This window comes from Sturnira hondurensis, unplaced genomic scaffold, assembly GCF_014824575.4.
Source record: "Sturnira hondurensis isolate 20B ecotype Veracruz unplaced genomic scaffold, ASM1482457v3 Scaffold0005309, whole genome shotgun sequence".
In the NCBI taxonomy this organism is placed as follows: Eukaryota; Metazoa; Chordata; class Mammalia; order Chiroptera; family Phyllostomidae; genus Sturnira; species Sturnira hondurensis.
Window position 1 is genome coordinate 177,527 of NW_028077940.1, and position 17,873 is coordinate 195,399.

At 52.0% G+C, this 17,873-nt stretch overlaps 3 protein-coding genes across 8 annotated transcripts; 2 read left to right on the forward strand and 1 right to left on the reverse strand.

The window, feature by feature from the left end:
* Positions 1–25: 25 nt before the first annotated feature.
* CLIC1 (chloride intracellular channel 1) lies at positions 26–5,257 on the forward strand. The gene is made up of 6 exons (XM_037046746.1): positions 26–274; positions 2,296–2,405; positions 2,592–2,717; positions 2,884–2,990; positions 3,962–4,143; positions 5,010–5,257. The coding sequence occupies exons 1-6, from the start codon at positions 236–238 to the stop codon at positions 5,169–5,171; spliced, it is 726 nt and encodes a 241-aa protein (XP_036902641.1). The 5' UTR covers positions 26–235; the 3' UTR covers positions 5,172–5,257.
* Positions 5,258–5,348: 91 nt separating this feature from the next.
* On the forward strand, positions 5,349–8,852 carry DDAH2 (DDAH family member 2, ADMA-independent). Of its 3 annotated transcripts, none has more exons than XM_037046743.1 (8): positions 5,349–5,918; positions 6,307–6,377; positions 6,755–7,119; positions 7,236–7,335; positions 7,466–7,539; positions 7,670–7,789; positions 8,275–8,424; positions 8,603–8,852. In XM_037046743.1, exons 3-8 carry the CDS (start codon positions 6,823–6,825, stop codon positions 8,717–8,719), a joined length of 858 nt encoding a protein of 285 aa, XP_036902638.1. In that variant the 5' UTR covers positions 5,349–5,918; positions 6,307–6,377; positions 6,755–6,822; the 3' UTR covers positions 8,720–8,852. The 3 variants fall into 3 exon arrangements, with proteins under 3 accessions (XP_036902638.1, XP_036902637.1, XP_036902640.1); XM_037046742.1 differs by having other exon boundaries at positions 6,759–7,119; XM_037046745.1 differs by lacking the exon at positions 5,349–5,918 and having other exon boundaries at positions 6,267–6,377.
* Positions 8,853–9,492: 640 nt separating this feature from the next.
* MPIG6B (megakaryocyte and platelet inhibitory receptor G6b) lies at positions 9,493–12,673 on the reverse strand. 4 transcript variants are annotated; one of them, XM_037046748.1, is made up of 6 exons: positions 12,395–12,673; positions 11,843–12,190; positions 11,595–11,685; positions 11,287–11,327; positions 11,070–11,152; positions 9,493–10,943 (listed from the first exon to the last, which is right to left on the reverse strand). In XM_037046748.1, exons 1-6 carry the CDS (start codon positions 12,453–12,455, stop codon positions 10,839–10,841), a joined length of 729 nt encoding a protein of 242 aa, XP_036902643.1. In that variant the 5' UTR covers positions 12,456–12,673; the 3' UTR covers positions 9,493–10,838. The 4 variants fall into 4 exon arrangements, with proteins under 4 accessions (XP_036902643.1, XP_036902644.1, XP_036902645.1 ...); XM_037046749.1 differs by having other exon boundaries at positions 11,070–11,171; XM_037046750.1 differs by lacking the exon at positions 11,595–11,685 and having other exon boundaries at positions 11,070–11,171.
* Positions 12,674–17,873: the final 5,200 nt, after the last annotated feature.

Below are 17,873 nucleotides of genomic sequence, written 5' to 3' on the forward strand. Positions count from 1 at the left end.
CCGGCCCGTGAGTCAGCCGCTCCTAGATCCAGCCCGCGAGGGGCTCGAGCTGAAGGAGCTGGGAGTAGGGACCTCTGGGCTCCGGGGGGAGGTCGAGTCTGGAGTGCGTGGGTGGGGCTGAGGGCACAGTCCTAGCTCCGGGGTAGACAATCTCTGCCTGTGAGAACCGCCTTCCCCGGCCCGGGCCCCTCCCAGTTCCCCCAGCGACGGCCGCTTCCTGGTCCCCGTCGCAACCATGGCTGAAGAACAGCCGCAGGTCGAATTGTTCGTGAAGGTAAGAACACCTTCTCCCTCCTAGGCCATCCTCCAGATTCTTGGAAGGCACCTCTTACCTTTCCCCACCTCCAGCCTTACCTCCCCAACCGTTTCCCTCCTTACCCGCCAACCCCAACCCATGTGCGGTCTTTGGGACGCGGGAGGCGGAAACTGGTTCGGGAGGGGAAGACTATTGACGTATGGGCAGATGATGAAGAATTCTAGTCTCAACCCTGAAAAGTTTGTAAAAGTGCAAACTTCCAGCAGCCTAAAGGACCACAAGAATAAAGGGAGGGTTCCCGGCCCGGGGTGAGGGACGGGAGACAAGCAGACTGAAGGAATCGGAGAGAAGGGGGCGGTGGGAGTCCAGTCGTGTTTGGGAAGAACAGAGGGAAGCATTAAGACCCTACCAGAAGATCAGAGGGTGAGGGATGTAGTGGGGGAGACTTAGAGAAGTGTGTGTTTGTGTGAGGCCTGCGGGGGAGGTTTTAAGAGAGAGGGTGTGGTAGGGAGTCTTGGGAGTGGAGGTCGACGGGGAAGAATTAATGGGGTGGAAGGAGACAGGAGAGTGGGAATGGAGCAGGGCTGGGGGAGTGATAGGTGGAGAAAGGAGTCCTGGGACCAGGGGAAGTGAGAGAAAGGGAGGTGGTGAGATGAGAGTTTAGTCGTGGCTACCTTTGGATTAGGTGGGAGAGGTCAGAAGAAGAGCTGGGTTAGCGCATTTAGAGTTTGAGGGTTGTAGAAGCAGGAGAGAAAGAGTCACCCCAACTCTCTCCTCTCTCTGAGTGTGGAAGAGGAGAGCTGGCCTCATGGCATTTGGGTATCAAAACCGCAGGCCACACACAACCTTCACTGTTTCTGCTCTGAACCCTTACCCACTCCCTTCTCTGGACCTCATCTCTATGCTCTCCTTCCCCTTGGCAGCCTCTCCCGTCTTCTCGTTTGCCCATCGCCCTTCCCTTATTTTCAGGCTTCCTTTCTCTTCACAGCCCCCCTCCCTTTGTTCTTGTCTTTTTGTGTTCCTGCCTATTTCTCCCTCTACACTCAACTTCTCTGGCAGCCATTCCCCCTCCCTATGCCCAGTGAAGTGCCTGGATCCATCCCCTTAGGTGTGGTCCCCACCTCACTCTCACACTTGCCTCAAGGGCTATTTTTACTCCTGGATAAGCCTGTGCTGCAGAGATTCTGGCCCTGGGTCCTATGTGGGGAGGATTAATTATCTGGAGCTAGAGTACTTGTGCTGGGAGACCCCTATAGGCAAAGTCGGGGAAGACAGAGGTGGCGTTTAGGGCTCAGTTCTTAGCCTCACAGATCCCTGCCCCCACTCCTTGCCAGGAAGGAAGCTGCTGAGGCTGGAGACACCCGCAGATGAATCACCCTTAGCCTAGGGGGAGGTGTCCCTTGAGGGATGAGGTCACCACTTGCCAATTAGAGAGCATCCCCCCCCCTCCCCTGCAAGGCCCTGTACATCTTACTGTCAGGCTATGAGCCCCTCTACTCCCCACAGCTGCCCAGAAACAGCTTGGGTAGAGGTATGAAGAACCGGAACTCTGGCTTCCAAACCCTGCCCCATTCTCTCTTGTCCTCCAGCTCTAATCAATTCCTACAGCTCTGGCCTCACCAAAGTCCTTCTCTAGGGGCTATTTCCTGGGTTGATCTGAGAATTAAGTGAGTTTTTGTATGTAAAGTACTTAGAATAGCACATAGGAAACTACATTACTGTTAGCCTTCCCTCTCCAGGGTCCAGATCTCTTAACTTCTCCACAACCTATTCTCTCTGCCCCCGCCCCCCTCATCTGTCCTCAACTCTCTGGGGAACCAGAAGCTGACCTTTGCAGAAAATGTTCCCACTGATTTGCTGTAGGTTTGACCCAGCCCAGGGTGGAGAGCTCAGTTCTGGGGGCAGCTTTTAGTGGAGAGACTGTGTGTGTGTCATGACTAGGCAGAAAACAGCTAGGTCTGGGAGTAGGAAATGCCCAGAATGGCCTGGGAATGGGTGGGGTACATCAGGCCTAACCTGAAGTGGGGATTGCTTTTCAGGCTGGCAGTGATGGGGCCAAGATTGGGAACTGCCCCTTCTCCCAGAGACTATTCATGGTGCTCTGGCTCAAGGGAGTCACTTTCAACGTCACCACCGTTGACACCAAGAGGTGGGCCCAACTTCTGTTTCTCTAAACACCCCTTGTGCTCACATGTGCGCATACACATGCAGCCACCCTGAATGTTTCTCCTTTCCACCCAGAGCCCCTTTCTCTTCCCACGTTCCTCCATCTCCCCTTTCTGGCTCTCCCCGACCCTGTTTTCCTGTCCTGATGCCTGGCCTCTCTCTTGTGCAGGCGAACCGAGACGGTGCAGAAGCTGTGCCCAGGAGGGCAGCTCCCCTTTCTGCTATATGGCACAGAAGTGCACACAGACACCAACAAGATCGAGGAGTTTCTGGAGGCAGAGCTCTGTCCCCCCAGGTACTAGGGGCCTTGGAAAGGGGAGGTGGGAGCTGAGAAGCTCTGAGAGAGAGAGAGAGAGAGAGCTGTTGAAGAAGTGGGAAACAGATGGTGATGGGGTTGGAGCAGGGGTGCCTTGGGTCCTCTCAGGAAGAAATCTTATCCTGTTTCTCCCATTGACTTTCAGGTACCCCAAGCTGGCAGCTCTGAACCCTGAATCAAACACAGCTGGCCTGGACATATTTGCCAAATTTTCTGCGTACATCAAGAATTCAAACCCAGCACTCAATGATAGTGAGTCTTGTGGGTCAGAGGCCTGGGTCCTAGGAGGAATAGAGGAAATTCAGATATCAGGGAGATGGAGCAGATGTTGGCAAACCTTATTTTTGCTTAACTCCCAAATTTCCTTGAGTTCTCGTTGACCATGACTCTTATTTTTTCCCTGGCCTCTTCTGCCCACCGGGGACTTTAGTTGGGTTGGCTGCTGGCCTGTTTTTTTGGAAGAACAGGGTTATGAATGAAAACAGTGACTCTAGACCTAGACTATCTGGGAACAAATCCTACTAGTTGTGTGACTTTGGGCAATTCATTTAACCTCTCTATTTCCACATCTATAAAATGAGAATAATAATACCTACTGTATGGGTTGATGTGAGAATTAAATGACTTTTTTTTTTAAAGATTTTATTTATTTATTTATCTTTAGAGGGGAAGGAGAGAGGGAGAGAAACATCAATGTATGGTTGCCTTTCGTGCATCCCCTGCTGGGAGTTGGCCTGCAGGGAACCGGCCTGCAACCCAGGCATGTGCCCTGACTGGGAATCGAACCGCGATCCTCTGGTTCGCAGGCGCGCGCTCAATCCACTGAGCTACACCAGCCAGGGCTTAAATGACTTTTTGTATGTAAACTACTTAGGATAACACAGAAAGCTATACTACATTGGTTTGGATATTTGGCTTTTTTAAAAGATTTTATTTATTTTTTAGACAGAGGGGAAGGGAGGGAGAAAGATGGAGAGAAACATTGATCAGCTGCCTTTCTGCACTCCCTCAACTGAGGACCTGACCCACGGATTGAACTGTTGACCTTTCAGTTTGCAGTCAGGCACTCAACCACTGAGTCACACCAAGCCAGGGCTACATTAGCTATTTTGGACTGGCTTCACCATTAGTATTCACCCTCTGACTTCCACCCTGCCAGATGAACTTGGACTTGGACTATGTCCATCATCTGACATTCTTGCCAATGCCCCCCTCTTACACAGATCTGGAGAAGGGGCTTCTGAAAGCCCTGAAAGTTTTAGACAATTATTTGACATCCCCCCTCCCAGAAGAAGTGGATGAGACCAGTGCTGAGGATGAGGGCATCTCTCAGAGGAAGTTTTTGGATGGAAATGAGCTCACTCTGGCTGACTGCAACCTGTTGCCAAAGCTCCACATAGTTCAGGTGGGTGGTCATTGTGGGAGGAAAGGCCACTCCCCATGACAACTGCTTCAAAAGTGATTTCTTTTTTAGGGTGGTTTCTATAGATTGCTACCAATAGCGGGTGCCACCCTATTCCTTTTCAACAGTCACTGCTGGCAAAACCATTGCTTGGAGATTAACATTTCATGATATAAGCTGTGGGTGCAATTGGCTGGCCAAGAGTAACACATCCCAGTATTACTTTCAAGAATGCTCTTCCTGTTTTTATCACTGCGAAACTCCAGATCAGACAGAGCAGGCTTTTTCTAAAATCGGACCTTTAATTTTTCATAGCTTCAGTTTCTGCTTCCTCTTGTGGAAGACAAAAACTGGTAGCTCCCATATTTTTGTCATAATTATGGTCTTAGTTTGTGAAACATGGGCACGATGTCAGTCTGCCAAAAAACTTCGTACTGAACACCAAAAGACAAAGTTGTATAATACTTGGTCCTTGCCCCAAGTGAAAAATAGAGAGAAAAGTCACTCTGGAAATAAAAGAGAAAAATGTAATGGTTTGTGAGTTATATCTCAATAAAACCAAGAGGAGAAAAGTAGCACCATTGAAATGAGATCTGAAAAGGGTCTGGTTATCAGTAAGTAGAGAGGAAAGGTAAAGACAAATATAAGACAGTGAGGAGTTAAGAAAGGCGATTGAAGATGATGATTCCTGTGGGAGATAAGAATCATAGGAAAAGAAAGAAGCTAGACAATGGAGACTCTAGAATGTCTGGACAAGAATGCTGGGTTTTATCAGGCAGGCCTTGGGATAAAAGAAGGACCAGAGCCTGGCTGCCCAGTATGATTTCCTTGAGACTAATAATGTCTGGACCTTCTCTCCCCACCCCCAGGTTGTGTGTAAGAAGTACCGCGGATTCTCCATCCCTGAGGTGTTCAGGGGAGTGCATCGGTACTTGCGCAGTGCGTATGCGAGGGAAGAGTTCGCTTCCACCTGTCCGGATGATGAGGAGATCGAGCTGGCCTATGAGCAAGTGGCCAAGGCCCTCAAATAAGCTCCTCCTGGGGCTCCATCATGCCCCCTCCATTTTTCTCCACAAAGGCCCCCACGTGGTTTCCAATTGGCTACCCAATGGGCACACTACAAAATGTCCAGTAGGAAGTGAATTCTAGAGCACTTGTGCAGGACTGCCTGGGGGGATGAGAGGAAGGAATGGGGGACCTGGGTGAGATTTTTATTGTGGGTAGGGTGGGATGGGTAGGACAGTGTATTTCAGTAATAAAACATAATGAAAATCTAGTGTTGTATTTACACAAAAGGGGCTTGAAATGTGTTTAATAAGGAATGAAGGGTTGGTGGCCGACCTTGAGCTCAGGGCAGAAACCAGAAATGTGGAAGAGGGTGCTTGCGCTGATTTTTACCTTTACTCTCAGTCCATTGTGGGTTCTTTGAGTCCATGTCGCCTTTGCATGGACTTAAGGGGCGGCCATATCTGGGTAGGCCCGGGCGTTGCTCGTCGGGCGGAGCCTAGTTCTGAGAGCCCGGAGCGCGGCGTCGGGGAGCTGTGTGGGCGTGGCCTCGGGGAGCCCCGCCCTGTCCCGTTTAGACAATGCCCCGGAGCCGCCAGACCGTCGCGCCCCCGCCCCACAGTAGTACTTTCGCTGACCACCCGGGATTCCTCAAAGCCAAAACTCCAGTCCCCGAGGCTTTGAAGGCAAGCACCCTTGTCTGCCAACTCTTCTCAAGGGGGTTGGGACCCCAGCCAAGAACACAGAAGCAAGAGTAGGGGTGGCTGCTGGAGGTGAGTGTGGAGTGGGAGGTGTCCCCCGGCCTGTGTTGTGGCCGGAGTCTGGGCGTGTCGCGGCCGTGCCTGCGCCGGACAGGGTGCAGGGAGCCGACATTTGGGTGCGGGGCTGAATGGGGTGGACTTCGATTAAGATAGACCAGTAGAGAAGGGACCACCAGGTCGTGGAGCCTGGAGTGGCGCCCGTTTCCCGGAACCACGCCTCCTGTTTCCCCCGCCCCTCCGATTTTGTTTTACCTCTCCCGGTCCTCCGGGACTCGGTCTGGTTTTTATACTGGGTCGCGCTAGGAGCAGAGTGACTCTCTGGGGTGGAGAGGTTGTTTAACTCCTTAGGCTCTATCTAATTCCTCCCTTCTTGTCCCTCCCTTTCTCGTTTGGATCCAAGACTTCCATTCCCCAGGCCCTCTTTCCCCAGCTGTCTCCAGTCCCACAGCTCGCTCGTCGCGCTTCGGAACGGTACGGCTACGAGCAGCCGAGGGTTAAGGGGGCGGGGCCACTGCATTTTTGGGGAGTGAGCGCATCCTAGCGGCTGCCAAGAGGGGCGCCGGGCTGGAACCTCACGAAGCCGGCCCCCGCCCCATCCCGGAGTAGGGGCTACAGGTGTTTTGGAGATTAGGGGATCCTGGTCTTGGTCTTCGGACTTCCCCTAAAGAAGCAGACCCTCCAGGGTGCGGGTGGACTGGGGTGGGCAGCATAGGAAGGGCTGGAAGAGGTGGAGAGGAGTGGGACAAGCATCCAGAGGTGGCTGGAGGAAGACCTCGGCATTATTAGTCATCTCCCTATGCCCTTCTCTGCATGTCTCTGTCTCTCCCCCATTCTGTCTCTTCTCCCAGACAGGCGAAAAAAAGAGGAAATTAAGAAATCATCGCGACCGTCCGGAAGGGGCGTCTGTGTGGATGGGATGGGGACATCTGGGGAAGGGCTGGGCCGCTGCACCCATGCCCTGATCCGCGGGGTCCCGGAGAGCCTGGCGTCTGGGGAGGGTGCGGGGGCTGGCCTCCCGGCTCTGGACCTGGCTAAAGCACAGAGGGAGCACGGGGTGTTGGGGGGTAAACTGAGGCAGCGATTGGGGCTGCAGCTGCTCGAACTGCCTCCTGAAGAGTCGCTGCCGCTGGGAACATTGCTCGGTGACACCGCTGTGATCCAAGGGGACACAGCCCTAATCACGAGGCCCTGGAGTCCTGCCCGCAGGCCAGAGGTGAGCTCCAGGGTGAGGTGGGAGTAGGGGAAAGGGAAGAGCTGGACATCTGAGGCTTTAGGGAAGAATTGAGGGTGGGAATGTCTCGGCTCTGCTCCCTCTTCTCTCGTCCTAAGGTGGATGGAGTTCGCAAAGCCCTTCAGGACCTGGGGCTCCGAATTGTGGAAATGGGGGACGAGAACGCGACGCTGGATGGCACTGATGTTCTCTTCACCGGTGAGGTTGGGGTGCCCATCCCTGGGGCTTGACAAACAGGGAGGCAGAGTTTGGGAGACCAGGCCATCTCTGGCCTTGTTTCTAACTCATTCCCTCTGCCTTTAAACCTCTTCGGCCACCCTGGGCTCAGGCCGGGAGTTTTTCGTAGGCCTCTCCAAATGGACCAATCACCGAGGAGCTGAGATAGTGGCAGACACTTTCCGGGTGAGGAGTGGGACTAGTCTTGGGAGGGGGGAGCTGGACACTGAGGAGGAAGAAGAGGTTGACAGCAGGTGTTTAAGGGTATTCCCTCACCTCTCTGTGTCCTTGAATATTTCTCCTTGTTCTCTCCTAGGACTTCGCAGTCTCTACAGTGCCGGTCTCAAGCCCCTCCCACCTGCGCAGTTTCTGCGGCATGGGCGGACCCCACACTGTGGTGGCTGGTAGCAGCGATGCTGCCCAAAAGGCCGTCCGGGTGAGGAGGGGTGGGGCTAGGGTGGGGAACGGCCTTTGAAAGGCGAGGCTGGGAGGCTCCGAGATTTTGATCCAGCCCCTCCCCTCCCTGAGCTATTTATCTACTGTGAAAAAAATTCGAGAAAACAAGAAGTATAACCAGACAGGAAGCTGGGAAATCAGGGAAGGGGATGGATTTACAGTCTTCCAAAAATCTCTAAAGGTGGCTTCTGAACTGTGACTTGAAGGATGGTTAGGGCCGACAGGTGGGGGCTGAAGAAGGGGAGGAAAAAAAGGGTGAAAAGGCAGGTGGCAAGGACTGCCTGTGATTTTGAGGTGCAAATTATCAAAGGTAGCTAAAGCACTTAGAACTGCTCCTGACACATAGTGCTGTGTCATTATTATTCTGCCAGTGTAACTGTCCCCATCCCTTAGTTGGGGTAGGCAGCCAGGGTCAGCTGTGGAGAGGCTCTGACACTTGAATCCTGCCTCTTTCCTCTACACCAGGCAATGGCAGTGTTGACGGACCACCCCTATGCCTCCCTGACCCTCCCAGATGATGCAGCCGCTGACTGTCTCTTTCTGCGTCCTGGGTTGCCTGGTGTGCCCTCTTTCCTCCTGCACCGTGGAGGGGGCGACCTGCCCAACAGCCAAGAGGTGAGGGAAGGCAGGAGCTCCACCACTACCAACAACCAGAGAAAGGAGTCTCAGGTCTTCTTAGTAGGAGGAGCAAGGGATACCTTCTGTAGAAGCCTGAGTGGGACCACTCTGAGTTGCCTGCAAGGGGGGCCTCAGTGTCTCACTCCCATCTCCCCACTCCATGTCTTCCCTACAGGCACTGCAGAAGCTCTCTGATGTCACCCTGGTACCTGTGTCCTGCTCAGAACTGGAGAAGGCAGGTGCTGGGCTCAGCTCCCTCTGCCTGGTGCTTAGCACACGCCCCCACAGCTGAGGGCCTGGTCTTGGGATCCTGGCTGACCAGGGGCAGGGCAGCATAGGGAATAGAAGGGGAAGGAGGGTTAGACAGAGGATGGTGAATAGTTAGATATGGGGAGAGGGCCCCAATATAGGGGGAGGGCATAGTGTGTGTGTGTGTGGGGGGGAAATAGAGGCCATTGGTTGAGTCTTCTCTCCCAGAACTAATAAAATAGAACTGAACTTTCAGACTGGGCTGTGCTGCTCTCTTGCTGGGGCAGAGGGACAGAAGCAGGGCTGAAACCTAAGATGGGGAATAGTGTTGGGAAGGAGGACTCTTCCATTCATCAAACACTCATTAGGCACTTACTGACTCATTGCCCAGCCCTGTGTCATAGGTACTTGGGCACAAGATGGACAGGACAGAATTTCTACTGTGGGAGGCATGTATAGGGCAGAAAAGAAAGTACGGATGGATCTCTTGCTGAATTTATCTAAATGTTCAGAGACTGGTAGATTACCAGCCCATCCCTAGTTGATAGGAAGAAATGACACTTGCAGGCATATTCATTTTTATTCACTCATTTACCGAGACTAGCAGTGATGCGAAAGGGTCAAGGAACTCACAATTGTTGAACAGTTTGTGATGGAACAATTCACTGTTTTTTATTTATTTTTTTAACTTATTTATCTTTAGAGGGGAAGGGAAGGAGAGAGGAAGAGAAATATCAATGTATGGTTGCCTTTTGTCTGTCCCCCGCTGGAAACTGGCCTGCAGCTCAGGCATGTGCCCTGACTGGGAATCGAACCTCGATCCTCTGGTTCGCAGGCCTGCGCTCAATTCACTGAGCTACACCAGCCAGGGCCAATTCACTGTTGATGAGAAATGTAAGGGGACTCCCAGGGCACCAAAATACACATGGTGACAAAGAGGGTCAGAAATGGCTTCCCAGAAGCTACACTCAAGAGTCAAGGCAGGCAGTGGAGAAGAGGGAACAGGGTAATCCATGAAAAAAGAATTGCACTGAGCAAAGGCATAGAACATTTGGGGCCTAGGGAGAATTTCTCTAAGGCTAGCATGTTGTGTATGTGTGGTTTGACAGAAGTAGGCCTGGAGAACAGGCAGAGAGCTGAAAGTTAAGGAAAGAAATACTACAGATCTGAAATACAGGCTGTCAGAAGCAGGTTAGTATTTGGGAAGGATCTGTCTGGCTTTAGGGAGGAGGGTACAAAGGCAGAAGGATGAAGTGGGGCTACAGGTAACACAGGGAAATGAGAGTTCATTCAGGTGGCAGTGCTGAGCATAAAGAGGGTGTGGATTTGACAGTGACCTTAAAACAGAATGGCAAACCTTGATTCATTACGTAGGAGAAGGGGGAAGGAGGTCTCACTCCCTGATTCAGTCTGTGGCTTGGGCCAACAGTGTTGATCAAGAGAGAACAGAGGAGGATTGAGAAGTTTGGGACATGACTGAGTTTTGGGGATGCTGTGTGCAAAATGCATAGGGCCAGGTAGGCAGGGATGTCTGAGGGACAGTTTGGAAATGCCATATCTGAAATCTGAGTTGGAGAGAATTCTGGGTGTCATTTGCCAAGGTGAGGGCTGAGACCACTGTGGACGACAGCTTCCCAGAAGAGGAAGAAGGCAGGTGAAGAATACCATGGGGGTAAGGAGAAAGAAAGGTCCAGAAGGAAGACATTAGCATTAAAGAAAAACAGCTTAAAGAATGGAGTAAAAAAAAAGGCCAACCCAGATGAATGCTAAAAAATGTCCACTGGATGTGGTCATTAGGACATCACTGGCAACCTCATAGGAGTGGAGTGAAGAAAATGGGGAAGACAGGTATAAGCTCCTGCTTCAAAGAGCTTGACTGGAAGGAAGGGAAGAGGTGGGAAAACTACCTAGGACTGCCTGATGTCTTAAGATGGGGAGACAGAGCTTGATGACAGGGCTTGGTAAAGGAGTCATGGAAGTTACAGAACATGGGGTAGCTGAAGGAGCAAGATCGGTAGCAGAGACAGCCTGGAAGTCAGGCCTGACTCCCAGGCTAGTGCTGATTTCTACCCCAGGTTGCCTTTTTCCTGGGAGAGTCACAGAAGGAGAGGGCAGTTATAGGAAACCCCCAAGCTTCTGATGTTTGGAGTAAGGGCTTTGCTTCAGACTACAACGGCATAGATGGTGGAGGAATCAGTGGGGACCACTGGCAACAACTGGCGGGGTCTTCTGAAGGCCATATGATCCAGGTTTGCATACAGCAGGTTCTAAAAGATGGGGAGGAAGGCAGAAGTGTCTCAGGTGTGACTCCTTGGCGGTCCTGGCTTCCATCTCTCTTGGTCCACTTTTCTCAGGCATTCTGGCCAGTCTCCTTCCCATCCCCAAACCCTTACCTGCCCCTGGTCCATGTCCCCTGCTGTCTTGGACTCCTCCTCCTCCTTTACTGGCCTCTGGGGCTCGGCTTTTACTAGTGGAGCTATGTGGAGGGGATAGAGCTGAAGGATTGAGAGAAGGTGACCAACTTGTCTGCTCCCAGCAAGGGCTCAGACTCAGGAATTGAGGGGTGGGGAATGTATGGGTAGAAGGAAAAAAGGGCGGGGCCAGGCTCACCAAATCTGGGGAAGGGTCGAAGTGGGTGCCGGGGTGAGCGCCTGTAAGGAATATATAATACAGTCTTTCAGAGCCACCAGTCTTGTCACCCTTATTCTCCTCTCCAGTCCGCACCAACGACCCTGTAACTCTCAGGCCGCTGAACAATTTAGGCTCACCGCTACAGCTCCACCCACCAGCCTATGGCCTCGCCCCCAAGCTCTTGACCCCCATTCTCCATGCCACACCCCAGAGCTCCGAGTGAAGCGTACGTTCGCGAAAATTCTGGCCCTGCCCCACCCGCCTATCGTCTCACCCCTCGGGCTCACCGGCGGTGCCACCAAACCACGCCCAACGCTCCAAGTCCCAGCACCAGCCCAGCGCCCAGCAGTGGGATCAGGAGCTGGGGATACACGGACCCTGGGGCAACAGCAGAAGGGGGTGGTGAATGCTGAGGTCATTGATGCGAAGACAGACAGCTAGCTCTCCAGCTCAGGAATTCCCGGCCAAGGCCCCCCTCCTCGTCAGGGATGTATGTCCGAATTAACTCCCCCTGTGCCAGAAGGCTTCGACCTACCCTGGCTAGGCCCTGGAGCCCTGCAATCGGCCCCATCCCCCATCACTTGAAGCACCGTACGGCTCTCGTCCTCATGACGGCCCCTGCAGATAAATGTGCCTGAGTCCCCCGCGCTCAGGAGCAGCTCTAGCCGTCGGATACCAGGGTCCAAGACTCTTAGGCGGCCAGCAAAGGGCTGAACTGGAGACACTGTGGGGGTTCCGCTCGAAGAGGCCCACAGGATCGGGCGGCGTCCTTTGGACAGGCCCTTGCATGTTGGGAAGCTAGGCGCCCATGCCCAGCGGATGGGATGCGAGATCCCCACGCAGGAGAGATTCACCCGGTCGCCTGGGCGGCCGTCCAAGACAACTAGGAAAGGCCGGGAGCAGTGGTTAGGGCAAGTCCTCAGGGCGAGAGGACTCCCCCTCCCTCCCGTCTCCTCTCCCCTCGCCTGTTCCCCCCCCCCCCCCATCCTGGAGCTTCCCACACACATCCCACTTCCCAATCCCGGCCCCGCGCCCCGCCCCCCCAACTCTTTCCTCCTTTATCCCGACTTTCACAGGGATGCCTTACCCGGGGCGTCCCCTTGGGCCCTCGACAGCAGCAGCGGCAGCAGCGGCAGAACTAGGGCCATGGCGAGGATGTGGTGAGGAGAGGAGGCGAGTGAATCAGCGGAGGAGACTGGAGGGAAACGGCGTGCGGGGGTCGGAAGGTCTGGGGGCTCGGATAAGAGGTGGGGCGGGGCCACCAGCTGCCCGAAACTCTCTGGGAATACTGGCCGACAAGCTCGCAGCTCTCCAACGATACTAATTCGTACTTCAGCGGTTTACACAAGCATTTTCACGCACTTTAACTCCCGCAGCGCAGCAGGTAGCAACATCAGAAATTCTTCATTCCGGCTGGGTTCAAATACTGACTTCGCCGTCTACTAGCTTCGTGATGTGAGCTAGTTGCCTAACTTCTCTGCGCCTGTTTGTTCATCTACAAAACCACCTATGTTGAGGATTGTGAGAAATACACACACTATGAATGCATAGAACAATGGCTGGCATAGAACAGGAAGTGCTTGCTATTATCATTACTGTTTCTAGCCTTATTTTAGCTCTACCTCTCGTCTCCGTACCCAGGCCTTCCCTCTCAGCCACTGTGCCTCATCATCAAAATCAGCAGGGGTGTTGTGTGTGTGTGTGTGTGTGTGTGTGTGTGTGTGTAGTATTTTTATTTTTATTTCTTTACCATAATTTTTCCCCATTACCATTTATCTTCCTTATCTCCCCTCACAGTCACCACACTGTTGTCCAGTCTATGAGTCCTTTTTCCTTTTTGCTGTTCACCCACCCCCTAACTCTACCCCCCACAGCTGTCATCCTGCTCTTATGTGTCTGTTTCTGTTTTGCATTTGAGCTCAGTTTGTCCAAACCAGCAGGTTTTGATTGCAGGGGCCCCTTGGAGCAGGTGTACCTGTCCCACACCCAGGACATTATTGGCTCTCACTGAGCTGGTGCAGTGGCAGAGGCCAAGCCATGTTCACAAGGAGCTGGAGTGGGGTCCTGAGAACCTTTGGGGGGCCTGAGGCAGCCCCTCCTTAGCAGGCAGCCCCAGCTCATGCTTCTGCTATGACCTCACAGAAGCTCTTAGTGACATCACAAACCCTGCTCCCTAATCCTGTAACTGAGCAGGGGTCAGGAAGACCAAATGGGAGCTGAATCGAGATTAATTTGGCCCCTTCCATCAAAAATCTTTGCCAATGAGCTTTGCCTCCCTACCAATGCCCCCCACACACACCCCACCACCAAGGAACCCATTTTTTTTAAACTTTTAAATATATTTATTGATTATACCATTACAGTTGTTCTATTTCCCCCTTCATTCCCCTCCACCCTGCACACCCCTCCCCGACCCTTCCCCCCCTTTGGTTTATGTCCACATGTCTCAAGTTCTTTAGATTCTATATTTCCCCTACTATTCTTGCCCTCCCTCCTATCTATTTTTTACCTATCGTCTATGCTACTTATTTTCCGTACCTTCTCCCCCCTTCTCCTCCTCCCACTCCCTTGTTGCTAACCCTCCATGTGATCTCCATTTCTATGGAGGAACCCAAAATTGACAGTCATCTTGGGCCACACCCATTGTCCATTTCCCAGGAACCAGCAGCCACTATTATCACAGCCACTATAACATCACAGAGGCCTCTGGTCATGCTTCTTCAGAGGTCAGGGCTGGCAGGATTGTCGGCTGAGGATGAGGAGGGGTATCTTGGGCTGAAGTCAGAACTCAAAAATGGTCCCTTTTGAGAGACTTCCGCCAAGATGGAGGCATAGGTGGAAACACTGTGCCTTCTCCCACAACCAAGTTTGAATACAACAAAGGTTTGGAGAAACAAAGACACAACCAAAGGACAGAAAATTGAATTATACGGAAGTCCGACTACATCTAACCGTTCAACGGGGACGGTAAGAGGGGCGGAGCCAGCAGCGAGCAGGGTCGGTCACGACAGGGCCCCCGACCCAGGCGCGCAGACAGACGGGAACCAGTTGGGGTGCGGGGCAGACCCCGGGCGCATATTCGCGCACAGTGAGACAGACCACGCAGGCCCCAGGGGACGAGGGCCGACAGCGGTGGCACACTCGCGTGCAGTGGGACGAAACCCATGGGCCCGGTGACGGCAGCAACTGCTGCACCGGTGAGGGCCGTGGCGGCAGGCGGCGGACAGGACGCCATAGTCCCTCTTTGACCCCGCCCCCACATACAACGTCACAACCCAGCGACTTAGTTGCCCTGTTCTAGTGAACACTTTAGGGCTCTGATCCTGCTATGGAACAGGCACGAACAACCCGAAAGATGGCACAAGAAGAACTCAAAGTCCCAGAGCCAATAACTCTAAGCGACCGAGAAATTGCCAGCCTCTCAGAAGCACAATTCAGGACACTATTTATCAGGATGCTCACAGAACTGGTAGATTATAGTCACAAATTAGAGGAACAAAGTCACAAATTAGAGGAACATATGAAGGCTAAACTAATTGAAATGAAGGGAGATGCACAGGAAACCAATAGTGATGGAAAGGAAACGGGGACTCAAATCAATGGAATGGACCAGAAGGAAGAACAAAACATCCCACCAGAAAGGAATGAAGAAATGAGAATTCAAAAAAATGAGGAGAGGCTTAGGAACCTCCAGGACATCTTTAAACGTTCCAACATCCGAATTATAGGGGTACCAGAAGGGGGAAAGAAACAGCCACGAGTGGAAAACGTATTTGAACAAATAATAAAGGAGAACTTCCCCAGTCTGGCAAAGGAAATAGACTTCCAGGAAATCCAGGAAGCTCAGAGAGTGCCAAAGAAGTTGGACCCAAGAAGGAACACACCAAGGCACATCATAATTACATTAGCCAAGACCAAAATGAAGGAGAGAATCCTAGAAGCAGCAAGGGATAAGGGGACAGTCACCTACAAAGGAGTACCCATCAGACTGTCAGCGGATTTCTCAAAAGAGACCTTACAGGCAAGAAGGGGCTGGAAAGAAGTATTCCAAGTCATGAAATCCAAAGACCTACAGCCAAGATTGCTTTATCCAGCAAAACTTTCATTTAGAATGGAAGGACAGATAAAGTGCTTCTCGGATAAGGTCAAGTTCAAGGAGTTCATCCTCACCAAGCCCTTATTATATGAAATGCTAAAGGGACTTATATAAGAAAAAGAAGATGAAAAAGATGAACAGTGAAAGGACAGCAAACTCACAGTTATTAACAACCACACCTAAAACAAAAGCAAACCAAGAAGACAGCTAAATCAGGAGTGGAACCATAGAAATGAAGAACACATGGAGGGTTAGAAACAGGGGGGTGGGAGGGGGAGAAGAGGGGAGAAGGCACAGAAAATAGCATAGATGGTAGGCAGAAAATAGATAGGGGGGAGGGCGAGAATAGTGGGGGAAATATAGAATCCAAGGAACTTGAGACACATGGTTATAAACTAAGGGGGGGAGAATGGTTGGGGGAGGGAGGGTGTGAGTGGAGGGGATTGAAGGGGGGGAATAGAACAACTGTAATGGTATAATCAATAAAATATATTTTAAAAAAAAGAACTCAAAAATGGCTCACCTACACTCCCTGCACCCCCCATCCTGCACCGCCTCTCCTACCACTCTCTCCTTCCTGCATTCCTGGCTTTCTGGTCGAGACTTATAGGCCTCTTTCAAGGCCTTGATCGCATGGGGCTGCAGTCTCCGATACCACGCAAAATGGTCCCCAACACCCAAGTGGGGACCTGGCCCACAACCCAGGCATGTGCCCTGACTGGGAATCCAATGGGTGACTTTTGAGTTCACAGGCCAGCACTCAATCCACTGAGCCACGTGAACCAGGGCTACATGTGGTTTTCTTGCCAGTCTCAAGTTCCAGGCCATTTCTGCATGTGTTGTATCCTTATGACTTTTGTTTTTAATATTCCTATTTCAAGTCTCTATCTGTGACCTCTTCTGAATTCTTTCATCTTCTTCCCCACCTCCTCCGTCCCATGGAACTCACTTTCCATCCATCCCTAACCTGGTGCTGATGCTGGTAGCCCTGCCCCTCCTGACTCATCCCCAGAAGGAGTGGAGTAGAGGAAGATATTTAGTGTGTGGGCCATTCATAGAGCAACATAGAGCAGCAACTGTACCCTCATCCACTTCCACTTTCTCTCTATCACTCACCTGCTCCATCCCTGCCAGACCAAGCAGGGCAGAACACCTACTGCATTGGCTCTTCTCCACCGTATCCTCGGGCTCGGCTCAGCTCCAGGTGAGTCAGACACCCAATCACCTCAGCCTGACTTCCCAGCTCACATTCGCTGTCACTCCTGCTACAAGGTTCCTGTGTGGACCAGTAGTACTGCCACCTGAAACAATGACACAAATGCCTAACCACAAATGTGTACCTCCGTAATATTCCCCACTTTCTGGGGCTGAAACCCAGTAAAACTGAGATGGAACAGAGAATGACAGCAATGAGAACATTTTGCCAAAAATAATTATGTGTCAGGTAGCATTCTGTGTGTCTCTACATGGATTGTTTCAATTCATGTTAATGACAACCTTATGATGTGGCTGTTATTTTTATACTGAGGAAATAGCCTTAGAAAGAGAGAGTAACAGGCCCAAAACTTCATGGTCAGCAAGTGACAGAATCAGAATTGGATCAGGAGGAGGGCCTGGAAGTGCAGGAGGAAGATTAGACCAAAAAGAGATTTAAAAAAAAAATGGGGGAAGCTGGGACAGAGTTGGGAAGAAAGGAAGCCTGGGTGGGTACATGGTGGGGAGAGGTGAGCACATCCCGGCTGCCGCCACTGCCCACTCACGCCCACAGGCAAGATGCGGGTTTTCTCCGACCCTCGACCCTCGCTGTGGCACTACTGAAAAGGCCTGTCGAGACACCTTCAACCAAACTAACTGCAAGCTGTGCCTGACCTATAACACAACCTGTGACAAGGACAAGTGCCATAGGCCAGCCTTTCGGCCCACCCCAGCCCTGGCCGTGGTCCTCCTCACCTCCTTGGCTGCCGTGACCTCTGTATGCTGCACTGACACCCACTTCATAGCTGCCTCTCCTCTCTGCTGTTTTAGCTTGAGCCTTTCTCCCTATGTCTCCACATGCCCTGGCTCTCAGCAATGGTCTCACCCCAGCTCCCTTTACTCAGAAAAATATTTCTCCCTACTCTTCACATTTCTTTAGACAGTGGTCTTCCTCCTCATCATTCCATCCCACACCCTCCTCTCTGCTTTTCTCAAGTCCCTTCCCATTGCCCTCCAGGCTACTCCAGATCCTCCACTGGTCCCTAGAAGGGTTCCCCACTTTGTCTCCTGCACTCTACCATGCCCTGCTTGGGGGGGGGTGGAATTGGGATCTTAGCCTGAAATGGGACTTCTATCCTGTCCCCACTGTATGGGGCTGATTCCCCAAACCCCGGTTGCCATATGTACCCCATCCCCCTGCTCATCTCTTTCTATTTTGAATAATAAATGTCTGTATCTGATAAGTGGTGCATTTATTGCTAGAAGACCTATTGTC